Source organism: Apium graveolens, chromosome 9 (genome assembly GCF_009905375.1).
Source record: "Apium graveolens cultivar Ventura chromosome 9, ASM990537v1, whole genome shotgun sequence".
Lineage (NCBI taxonomy): Eukaryota > Viridiplantae > Streptophyta > Magnoliopsida > Apiales > Apiaceae > Apium > Apium graveolens.
In genome coordinates this window covers 26,377,211-26,389,556 of record NC_133655.1, presented here as the reverse complement: position 1 = coordinate 26,389,556, position 12,346 = coordinate 26,377,211, and the positions used below count along the sequence as shown (strand labels likewise).

At 37.8% G+C, this 12,346-nt stretch overlaps 2 protein-coding genes across 2 annotated transcripts; one reads left to right on the top strand and one right to left on the bottom strand.

The window, feature by feature from the left end:
- The first annotated feature begins 1,463 nt into the window (after positions 1-1,463).
- Positions 1,464-4,343, top strand: LOC141686678 (plant intracellular Ras-group-related LRR protein 1-like). Its single transcript, XM_074491723.1, has 3 exons — positions 1,464-2,269; positions 3,132-3,298; positions 3,394-4,343. Exons 1-3 carry the CDS (start codon positions 1,586-1,588, stop codon positions 4,040-4,042), a joined length of 1,500 nt encoding a protein of 499 aa, XP_074347824.1. The 5' UTR covers positions 1,464-1,585; the 3' UTR covers positions 4,043-4,343.
- A 2,943-nt stretch (positions 4,344-7,286) lies between these two features.
- On the bottom strand, positions 7,287-11,638 carry LOC141682682 (transcription initiation factor TFIID subunit 2). Its single transcript, XM_074487380.1, has one exon. The coding sequence runs from the start codon at positions 11,551-11,553 to the stop codon at positions 7,318-7,320; it is 4,236 nt and encodes a 1,411-aa protein (XP_074343481.1). The 5' UTR covers positions 11,554-11,638; the 3' UTR covers positions 7,287-7,317.
- Positions 11,639-12,346: the final 708 nt, after the last annotated feature.

Below are 12,346 nucleotides of genomic sequence, written 5' to 3'. Positions count from 1 at the left end.
AACGGCTATTTGTTTAGCTCGGTTTTTGTTTCACAATCAGGTTGTATTCGTTAGTTTGGGGGTTTGTCCCGACTGTGTTCTTATATTTTATGTTCAATAAAATCTTATTGTTTGTCAAAAAAAATTTGGATATTCGATGATCTCCAAATTTTTTAGCTTCCGATAAACGATTATATAATTTTTCGTTCCTTACAAGTATCTCATCACTAGCTTAATTGAAATCCAATCATTTATTTCGAATTTACTCAAATATATGTTTAACATATTCACAATGAACGTCAAATGCGACATGGTACTAACTTTAATATATTTAAGACTCCCAGATGTCAAACCATAGGGAAATTATAACATTTCCTTTTCCTTTAATATCATTTTTGGGTGTTTGAAACTAAATTTGTGTTATTTAGAGCATCGGAGAATCCTTAGCAAAAAAAAATTACTTGGCAAATATTATATATAATATGTATAAATTTGGAGACTCCAACTATGTGAAACCCTTAACTAAAATTATAGTCAGCATCTTGGTAGTGGCTAAATTTGTCTATTGTCCCTAGAGCTGTAACAAAACTATAAGTATAACTGTAACATTTTAGCCAACCTTATTGGAGTACATTACGTTACAGGTTCAATAAATTTTATATAATCATTATTTTATATTATTTTAGCCGACCATTTTAGCTAATATCATTGGAGATACTCTTAGTAGGAATAAATTTTTTAAGATAGCGTGTCTTACATGGATGCATATTCATTAAAATTATATTATTTTATGTTTTGACATGTTTCATTTTTTTGACACGTGAAATCGGTTTATGCATCTGCTGCTCGTATAATTGTTAACATATAACATAAAATTATCGTTAAAAGTAGGTTAATTTATATGAAATATGATTATGAATTAAATTATAATAAATAAATAAATATTCAATTCATTATTTTTTAAATTTGGATATATATATCGGATTTCGTTTCGAGCCATATTCTGTTCAAATATGTATTATTGGATTATAATCGAATTCCGATTTTAATTGAATTTAGTATTTCAGATTATTTACTTTTTGTTCGGGTAATTTTTGAATTGGATCAAATTAAATTTTGGATAAATATTAAATTATGTAATTGAAATTTATATGTAAATCTTAATTTCATTAATCTCAGTCGATAATTTCAGCCGGTTTTTTAGATGTTGACCCAATTTCCGAGGCCTAGAAAACAGTCAATAACCGGACTTTCGTGAATTTTTATTTTTTATTTAATTTGGATTTTGTTATTAAGTGGATTAGCAGATGGCTGTTTAAGCCTATCTACAACGAAAAATGAGGACAGTTGCAAGGACAATACACGATAATCTTTGGTACGGATCCAAATTACACGCCGTACTTATAGTCAAAAACTCAATATGATTGGTTGACCCAATCAAATCAAGTCTGTTTTTCATTTTAACATACACAAAGCTCCTTCAAACATATCAAACTCTTACACTTAAAATTACATAGAACAACATCATTTTTAACTAATCATCATCATTTTGTCCTCTAGTGCATTGTTCTTGTTCAACCTGCATATTTTTTTACAACAATTAACAATGGATCCTAGCCCTAGATCACTCCCTATTCTCTCTTACGTGATGAAGAAGTTTCCGAGCTTCAAACGCCCCGTGCCTTCCGATTTCGATGTCGAACAGCCTCTGCCAATGTCTCCTAGTACTCTTCCCTCAGGACCTTATTTTGAGCTCAAGGAACGCATGCCTCATCTTACGAACCCTAAGCTAATCTCCGAGATGCGATCAGCTGTTACGGATGTTTCTCAGACACGTTCCATGTTGAAAAAGCTCGGTCCGAGGCCTGATCACGAGGCGGTTGATGTTGCAAAGGCCAGGCTGGCGCAGATTGAGGAGGAGCTTGAGGATGTGGAGTTGACGGATTCGGATAAGGAGAATTCGAGGAAGAAGGAGGTGGAGAGGGAGAAACAAATGTACAAGACGGTGATAACGTTGGATGAGATGCATGAGTCGTATGGAAAGCTGTTGACAGAGGCCGAGACGAGGTTGGAGAAGATTTATGAGGCGGCTGTGGCTGGTTATAACGGTGAGGATGATGTGGCTGTGGTTGAGGAGGTTAATGAGGAAGTTGTGAGGATTTTGCAGGAGGCGAGTCAGACGTTGGTGGAAAGGATTGATTTGGCCAAAAAGCATTTGAGGTTTCTTCCTGAGGCGTTTGGGAAGATTCGCTCTCTGGTTTCGCTTAATCTCTCCAGTAATCAGTTTCAGGTAATTCCTGCGTTTGGATCATCTGCATACTTATCTTACTTTTTACCAATTATTCGGTTGGATCATTGTGATTCTCTTGATTTTGAGTATCTGGTAGCATTTATATATTACTAAATTTAATATTTGTCAAAGTTTGAAATTATATTTAGACCCTTGTGTGCAAATTGGATGACTTTGTTGGCTCTTCTGTTAATTGTTGATATTCGATAAGACTCTGTGATGGTAACTCTTAACAACTAGTACGAAGGATATACAAAAAAAAAATGGAAGATGAAATAACTGATGAATCCCCTCCCCAGCAGTCATTTAAAAAACAGAATAGTAGCAAATACCTTTGAATTTAGGCTGAGACGAAGGACTGGGTCGCTCTTTGTAAGAATTTTTGTGGCAGACAATTCATTCTCGTGTCTTCCCCGTGACAAAGCAGCCCATACTCTGTGTACGTCTCTTTTGAACCTTGCACTAGGAATCGGTTGAAAACTTTGCAGCTCCAGCTAAATTCATTTTGGTTTGGAAATAAGGGGAGATATAGAGGAAACAAGTTCTCTGTACTTCATTTCTTAATCCAGCTTCCTATATTTGATGGATATTTGTGGAGATATGATATAGGTCATAGGATATTAGTAGGTCATGGAACCCTGTTCACTTGGTGTGTTTATACTGGTTTGTTAGAAATATAATCCTCTGTTACTCTTGTTGTAAATTATTGAAAGCTGGATGTAAGGGCATTCATTGACAGTTCATGGTTCATGGTAGGCTATGAAGTTGGAGTAAGTCCTAAATTTAGAAATTCGGGATTCATCTGTTACACTTAATTTGTAAACTCCATTTTAACTTTTGGTTTACTTTTATGTTTCGACAGATGATTCCAGATTCAATTGCAGGGCTTGAAAATCTCGAGGAGTTAAATCTGTCATCTAATATATTGACATCTTTGCCAGAATCCATTGGGTTGTTACTGAATTTAAAGACCCTAGATGTATCTAACAACAAGCTTGTTGCCTTGCCCGACAGCATCAGCCATTGCAAGTAATCCTCAAGTCTCCCAGAACCATTGCAGTTTCTTCTCTAGGTTCTCCGCGTTTTTCCAAATGATTATCCATCATTTTATCTTAATCTTGCAGGTCATTAGTAGAACTAAATGCGAGCTTCAATAAGTTGGCTTATTTACCTACGAAGATAGGGTTTGAACTAGTTAATCTACGTCGACTTTCAATCCAACTGAACAAACTCCGCTCTCTCCCTACTTCCATTGGTGAGATGACCTCTCTGCTGTTTCTGGATGTGCACTTTAATGAGCTTCAAGGTCTTCCACATTCTATAGGGAAGTTGACGAACCTTGAGTATCTTAACCTAAGTAGTAATTTTAGTGACCTAACAGAACTTCCAGACACATTTGGTGATCTGAACAGCCTCCAAGAACTTGATCTTAGCAACAATCAGATTCGTGAACTACCCCTTACCTTTCGTCATCTAAAAAATCTCCACAAACTTAACCTAGAGGAGAACCCTATTGTAGTTCCTCCAAAGAAAACTGTGAAAGCTGGGGCTGAAGCTGTGAAGGCATATATGACTCAGAGGTGGCACGACCTATTGGTGGAGGAAGAGGAAAGAAAAAAACTTGAAGCCCAAAGTGAGACACCAAAGGGTTGGTTTACCCGAAGCACCTCCTGGTTGAAAGATTCTGTTACCAATGTCTCCAGCAATTTTTCAGAATATGTAGCTGCTGACGGAAAACCTATCAAAGACCCTGCCCTTAATCAGCAGTTATGAATTCAGCATTCAGGGGCATGAAGACCATGGAAGATTTATAGAAATTTATCTCCAAGTCATGTACTTACATGTCTCTATCGTCAAGTTAACCTATCGCGCCATCTCAGCATCTGGGAAACCAGGATTCAGTTTTTCTTTTTTGGTGTCCATTTGTCAGAAAACTTCTGCTTCCTTTTACAGTTGGATTAGAATTTATTCATAAAGTTTTGCAGGAACTAAGGTAAGTCCATGTTGTAATCTTTCCTAATCTTGCTAAATTATATCCTGAAATTTGTAAATGAGAGAAACCGGGTTCTAAATCTGACTACTGAGTTTTTAGGATACTGGTTTCATCTAGTGCATGACACAGATGTGTTGATACATTACCGTTTAATGATCTGAGTCTTCTGAAGGTATAAATTCTCTGACACTACATTATTTTGTTAGTATCACCGACTAGGAAAAAAGAGAGAGGAAAACCAAAAACACGCACACTTCCACCATTCCCATGTTCATAAATTATACACAATATTGAAGCTAGAACAATGGGCATGTTTAGTTTGATGAGGGCCATAGTGCAAATAAAATGTGCTGATTTTCGTGACAAGTTGAAATTCTGTTGGATGGGGGATTTAGAGATAGCCTCAATTTCATCCCATCCTCTATAACAAGGTCATGTTCGAATCGTCATCCCTTCTCCTTTCTTTGAATGTTATGTAAACTACCGAGGGGAAAATTATGTTGGATAGGGAAACAGGTAATAAAATGAATGTGAAAAATGTGCTCAGAACAGAAGGGAATACTTTACATTGCATTAATGTATTACGTCGTCCATATCACCTCACAATTGTTGTGATCCAGATGGCTTAATGCACTGTATGTTGAACTTTTTACTTCACCGATACAATTATCTCAAACAATTTTTGTTTGTCCCTACTCGCCGCCCCAAAGCTAAAGGTTAACAAGAACATACTACAAGACTATAATTGAGTCCAAGTTCATTGCTTTAGGAAACTCCGTCGTGAAAGATTTTGAGATACGTGGAGGAGCTTAGAACTTAGTTTAATTCCCCATTTTCACGGCTCACCAAGAAGATATTGGAGCTTACACAGTTTGTTAATACTTAATACGCATAGGCGAAGTTCACAATTGAAAATTAATAATCTAGTTTTCGCCTTATTTTGGATTCATCAAACTATTTATAGTGGTGTGCTGCACATAATTCTTTAATGCTTCAGAAGAGCACATTAGCCCCTGGCAGTATAATGTTGGTGAAATAGAACATGACCATTTTCAGTTTTAGAATAAAGTAGAAAGTATTTAACTAAGTTAGCTCCCCTGTTTGCCAACCAATCCATGTGCATCACCACATGGCCTCCAATTCCATACAGAGCCCTCATATATTTTCCAGCAACTCCATAATCTTTAAGTCTTACCAAAAACCCACATTCCCCTCAACTCAAATGAACTTTATTCCATCCAGAACAGTTAGAAGATGTTTCTTCTTTTTCTTGATCATCACCTTCTGCATCCTCTTTTCGTATGCTCACCACATCAGTAAAGCCGGATGGTTCACTTTTCTTGCAATTCTTGGTGGTTTGGTTATTGCTACAGCAATCATTGTTGCAGTTAAGACCACAATCGTCACATGGATTACATTGCTGGTGCTGCTAGCATTTTCTGGGAAACGACGTCGCATTCTTGTGGTGGAAAGGAAGAAGATCACTGTGGATGTTGCAATGTTCTTAGTTAGGGTTGTTCTTAAAGAAAAAAGTGTCGTCGCTGCGGTTGCTTGTGTCACAACCATTTTGAGCTCAATGGCTGCTATGATGTTCTTAAAGGAAGGCTAATTATAGAGTTACCGATATATATTTTGTTAAGCGTTCTACTATTTTTTCCCCACTCCTTTTCAGTAGATTCTTGTGTCTGTCTTGGACTGTGTATATAATACCGAGAATCGTATAAAAATTGTAGATTTCTAGTTGTTTCAGTACAGAGATATTAAGTAATATATGTCAGGGTTTTCTAGTTTCAGTTTTAATGAACAATTCAGAAAGAGAGCCAAAAAATTAGAAACAGAGTTAAAAATCTAAATTTTGTTAGAACATATACTAATTCAAAACTTATTTATTTACTCTGCAATTCTGGAAACCAGTTAGGAGTTAAAAGCAATAAAAAGCAGTAACATAGGTAACATGATTGAACGATTAAACTTGCAGGTCCTTCAACTCTCCTCTTCTCCAAAAACAACAGCATGTCAGTAAACATGTCAATCAACAACATTTATGGGGAAAGAACCGGTAAGGCATGCACACTGGACGAGAGATTATCAAAGCCTAGAGAAACAAAAACATGCACCAGAGAATCAATCTCTTATTCAAGAAGAAATGTAAAATACAATCTTCAACCTATCACAATCACATTCTGACTTTATATACCGAGTACACGATTCTAACTAACGGAATTCTGGCAACTAGAAATGACCATTCTGCCCCTTATTCTGAGCCACGAGCTGGAATTGGTTTTGTAAACAGATCAGCCACCTGCAAATTTAAGCACACTTGAAGATAGATTTGAAAGTCCCGTGTCTTTAAGCAATGCAGACATCCATGTAAATCACGGCAGTATGAGCCCTAGCACGATACTCTGCTTCAGCTGTTGAAAGCGCCACAACAAATTGCTTCTTGCTATTCCAAGATATTGGTGGATCTTGCTTCTTGCTTTTCCAAGATATTGGTGGATCACCTAAAAGCCAGCAAAATCCTGATGATCTCCTAAACTTTAGACAACTAGCCAAGTCACTGCACAATAGGCAGTGACTTGTCCTGCTGACTGAGATGCCAATCAAATACCTTGATCCAGTGTATCATTAAGATACCTTAGCATACGTTTAGCAGCCTGCATATGTACTGTAGTTGGTTTATGCCTACACTGCGTAAGAGTATGAACAGCAAAACTGATATCAGGCATTGTCACTGTAAGATAAATCAGCTTCCTAATCAGTCTTGATATGGTCGTGGATCAGGTAAAACATCTCCCGATCCGGAGTCGGTTTTAAATGAGCATCTACAGGTAGTTTCAGAGTGGAGACTAAAGCCATATTAAATTCATTTATTGATTAAATTTGTAGCATACTAATTCTGAGATGAAGAAAACTGTTACGTATTATTTTTAATTTTTTTTGGAAGCTACTTGCTTGCGGAATGTATAAAGTGCTCTTACATTCATCTTCAGATTTTGGCAGAAACACAATGCATGAAGATCCTATAGAAAATAAACATTTAGCAATTTGTTTATTATGGCTTGCCTTCTGCTCGAGTTTTTAGTTTAATTACAATCTTCCGTGATGTACTGCTTTCCTTCCTAATACCACTGCTTGGTTCAGCCCGATTCATCTGCAAAGATGCCACGTCTGCAGCCAAGTGTGCCTCTCTCTGATCCGGAGGAGATAACAGTTCATCTCCCCTCAATGTTGCCAACTTAGATTCGTAGATGTTGGTTCCACTTTTGACCTCCTGGCTAAGAGGCCCGACACTGACTTTAGTTTTCTCCTCATCACAGAGTGCTGCTAGAGATGGAGTTGTCTCCCTGCTCCTAGGCTTACCCGGTTGCTGCTTGTGCTTCTTTTCCTTCTTCATCCTCTTGCGTTCGAGGTACTCTGGATCATCCCGGCTGCTTTTGTGATCACGTCCCTTCCGTCTCTTATCTTTGCTTTTCTTCTTTTCTTTCCCTTTGCTATGAACATAAGGATTCTCCGCTGTCAATAATTCATTATCTAGAGAATTAATCGTCCTCATTGATTGTAGACTGACATATGTACGACTCTCTATATCTACATCAACAACATCAGCTGATAACCGAGTTTCTGGTGGGGACAATATCGAGTATTTACTTGAATCGGCAGTACACTGGAGTTCTTTTAGCAGTTCATCACCATCACTTGCTAATTTGGCGCTGCCAATGCTGGCAGTCACATGGGAGCCAACATCCTCGACGTTTTGATTACTGAAAGTCTCTGCAAAATTTCTTTGGGATGGGAAGGAACTGCTGGCTCCATGATCAGCATCATCACGCCCCCCTTGAGATTTTCCATACGTTGCATTTTCAGCATCCTCAGCTTTACTGGTTGCAACAGATTGCTTGACTTTAAGCTTTACAACTGGTTTTCTTCGCTCTTGACTACAGGAAACCATATCTAGTTTTCCAGACCCTTCTACAAACATTAAATTATCTTGTGGAAGAATTTTCAGGTTTTGTTCGTGACATTTGGATATATCATCTATTTCTGCCAAACTTTCTGGTATGGTTGAACCATCATGTGGCAGATCAATAACTGGTACGTTCTGCTCATGAGTGTTGAAAATGGTATCAGCTTCTTTAGACTCTGGGAAAACTGGAACACCATGAGCCATAGTAATAGTGTTCAATAAAGGCAGAGGAGACTTGGTTTCCAGGGTATCTACCTCTCTGGTAGCTCCTGGAACTACTGAAGCATCTTCGTGAGTTATATCTAAGGTGCAAACAGGAGGCTTAGATTGCTTAACAAGAGCAGCAAAAAAATTCTTCAGTTCAATGCAAGTCTCAGCATGGCCCATCCGCAGCGTCTCATCCCTAGGAACCCCTGAGAGTGTTGGGGGCCTTCCTGAAAGTACTTGCAAAATGCAGAACAAATAATGCCGAAGATTGACATTGTTGAGAGCCATTGGGCACTCCAGCAAGGAAAGCAAAGACAGAAGAGTTTCACTTTTAATGGTATTGTCATGAGTAGATCCAGCAAGCTGACATAGGCGCACAGCATGGATAGCCAACTTCACCTGACCTTTTAACGAAGATTCCTCCTCTAAGTATGCACTGAATTGCATCAAGGCTACATCGATTCCACTGCACTGGAACTCAAGATCAAGAAGTGCTCTGGTTGCTTCAATTCGAACTTCCCATTTATTGTCAGGTAAGCGAAACAGTTTGATCAGCTCGAATACGCGATCAAAAGGGATGAACCCATTAAGTTTTAGTGCAATTTGTGTCAAAGTTCGGATGCAACTTATTGTGAGAACACCATTGCTGCTCGGCATTAGCCTGTCAAATTGCAAAAGCCTGTCGACATGTTTGAGGAGAGATGATAAAAATATAATATTCTGTTGACCAAATTCTAGCTCTCCAATCGACTGGACTAATGAAGCCAGCCAGAAGACATCAGAAAATGGGTTCCCGTTGTTATCATTGTACTTTAGAACTTGCAAAATAAACTCCACAGCTTCCCGAGGGCTTTTATTGTCTGAAGAACGGACCATAGCTATGGCATGTGGGATAGCCTTTAGTACAAAGTATTCAGGAAAGTCATGAAAGTCATTAGCCTTCGGGAGTCCAATGTTAGCATCCCATCTCCTGCTTTTGTAAAATTTTAGGAGATGCTGCAAACCAGCCCAATCAGTTTCCTCAGATGCAGTATTAGCTAATGCAAATGCCACCTCAACCCGAATTCTCCAGAAGGCCTTTGAATCAGTAAGAATACTGTTAAGAGCATTCACTACCGCGAATGAAAGTTGTGGCAGCATTTTCAGTGTTGCGATCGCTTGTGCCTGAGCAACAACATCTTTATCCTTCTCCAATTGATTTATCCACATCTGCACAGGCTGGTTAAAATGAATTTCAGCTACGTACTCCATTTCCGGATCAGCCCTGATCCACAACAATGGAGATTCATTACTGCAATAGATATTATTGGAATGCATATCTACGCCAGGTGGAGCTTCATTATTATCATCAGAACCATCTGGCTTTGCACCCTTTTTAGGTCTCTGATATCGTTTTGCAGCAAGTTTTGAATGGCATTGTATTTCAAGCAGTTGCCCTGTTTCCCCAGCCATTGGTAGTATTGGATGGTCATACATGCCATCAAGTTCATGAACCCTAATGCTCATCATTCCTGGCCATCCACCTTCTAGGTTTTCAGATTCAGATTTACTGTAGGTTGGTGAAGTACTTCTATCAGGCACAGCCGTAATTCCACGCATTACTGCCAACTCAATAACATTTTTCCGCTTGCTATAGGAAAACCCCATCTTCAGCATTGGACAGCCATAAGATTCAATCCACCGTCTAAAAAATTCTTTAAGAAATGGGCGCTCAAGATTCCCAATCTTATTAGCAAATTGCCTAAAGTCCTTGGAACTAAGACTCCTCAAACTCTGAGTGGCACCTTTAGCCCGAATGACAATTCTCTGCAGTATTTTACGAAATGACTCCGGTCCCATCTGCTTCTCCAGCATTTGAAGGACTGCCACTGACTTCCATGACCTTAATTTCCCAATAAATCCAATGCATTTGGTTCCAAATGAATCCCTGAACAACGAGGAACTGCATAAAGCAGTTGCGGCACTGTCATCTGATTTGCAGACAGCACAATTTGCCTTGTACCGCCTATAGCGTGCTTCATTATTCCCCAGAAACTGTTTAACAAACAAGTCAGTTAGGAACCAGGCCAGACCATCTAACAACCACTCATCATCCGGTGATGCAGCAGTAATATAGACTCCAAACCACTGCCTTGCAAGAGCATATGCAAGTTTAATCCTCGTCTCCATAGTCTGATCAATAACATTCTCCTCATACAAAACCTTAGAGCTAAAGACACTCATGGAAGCTCCTACACTTAACGAAGATACTGCCATTTCAGGAGCAATAAAGACTTGTGTATATGACCCAAACGGAAACGAAGTACCAAGATAATCCTCATAATAACTAAACATACTATAAAAATATCCAACACTATTACGTAATCTTGACAAGTCATCAGGCAAACACATATGTGATAAAACACAACAATCAGCAATATTATCCGCAAAAATTTCAAACGGCGCAACAACAAGAGATAAAAACCGAGCAGATACAGGAACATCTACTCTATAAACATATGTTTTGCGTGTAATGTCATCTTCACTCACTACCGAATAAAGCAAATTGCCCGTGCTGACTGCTACAAGATTATTGGCCACAGTGAACTCGAGATCGTAACAGCAACCCTGCAAGTCATCATTATCTAAACAAGGAAACCAGCAACCTGTCTGGTTATTAATATGTACAACTTCATTATCGAAATAAATTCCTGATTCAACCTTATCTAGCCAATACTCAATCCGAATCGATTTCGGAGTCTGTGACTCGTCAGATGCACACATTATTAATAAATTGGGAAGTGATTCTCGGTTAATTGATGATAAGTAGATAGAGCGGGCAGCATCAGCGGCTGTACAAGGTGAAGAAACTGAACAAAAATTACTACGATTGGTAATATGATGAGGAAAGAATTGAAACTCTGTTACTTGTCCGTTAACTTTAACGCTCTCAATTACAAGATTGTGGGCACGCAACCCGATGATTCCGTTGGCCGGAACAATGACCTGAAGCTCCGTGAAACCGTAGAATCGACGATTGTGAATGTGAATTGAAACGCAAAGCTTCTGATGTAGAGCCACAGCTTTTGATTCATCTGCAATTTCACCTGCTTTTTGCTGCTTAGGAGCTTTCCCCATTTCAACAACCTAGCCCCCTTTTTTCTAGTCCCTGCCTCTATTTATACACAGGGTCGGTCACCATGTTTCGGATCTCATTCTTAGATGTGATTTCTCATTTGATCCGTTTTTGCTATCCCCGGCTCTATTTATATTTACATCGAGTTTGGGCCGACCCGTGAGCATGAAAATTTGAAAATCAGATTATTTGAATTTTTATTCCAAATCCGATTTTAAAAATATGATATCCCTAACTCTATTCCCCAGCTTTTTAAAAAATGTTAGGTATTTAAAATTGATTTTCAAAAAAAATTCTAAAATGTCACATGATATGTTATAATTGGTCATCAAATAATTAATAAGATGATCCCCTCATTTAAATTAATAATCACTAATCAAAATAACTCAAAATGACATCATTATTACATCATTTTGTAATCATTTTTATGAATACCCAATTTTAGATCCCTAATACTACTTTTCTATTTATATAGATTAAGTTTGGGTTGTTACAATGTTTAAGATCTCATTTTTGGGTACGATTTAATCATTTTTTCCACCTTATTTATACACATTGAGTTTGGGTCCTTTATCATGTTTCGGATCTCATTTTTGATATGATTTGATTCCTTTTTTTCTATTTATATATATTGAGTGTCAGTTTGAGAAATTTAAAAATAAATAACTTTTGACTTAAAATTAAAAGTGACTTATAAGTGATAAGTAGATAAATATTTTTAAATTATTTAAGTATTTTGGATATTTTTTGTTCGTTTAGGCAATCTTAAAATAATTAACTTATAACTTAAAATTA

Coding starts and splice junctions, on each gene's coding strand:
- LOC141686678 (XM_074491723.1), top strand. CDS start 1,586: ATGGATCCTAGCCCTAGATCACTCCCTATTCTCTCTTACGTGATGAAG. Junction 2,270..3,131: donor TCTCCAGTAATCAGTTTCAG/GTAATTCCTGCG, acceptor ATGTTTCGACAG/ATGATTCCAGATTCAATTGC. Junction 3,299..3,393: donor GACAGCATCAGCCATTGCAA/GTAATCCTCAAG, acceptor TTAATCTTGCAG/GTCATTAGTAGAACTAAATG.
- LOC141682682 (XM_074487380.1), bottom strand. CDS start 11,553: ATGGGGAAAGCTCCTAAGCAGCAAAAAGCAGGTGAAATTGCAGATGAA.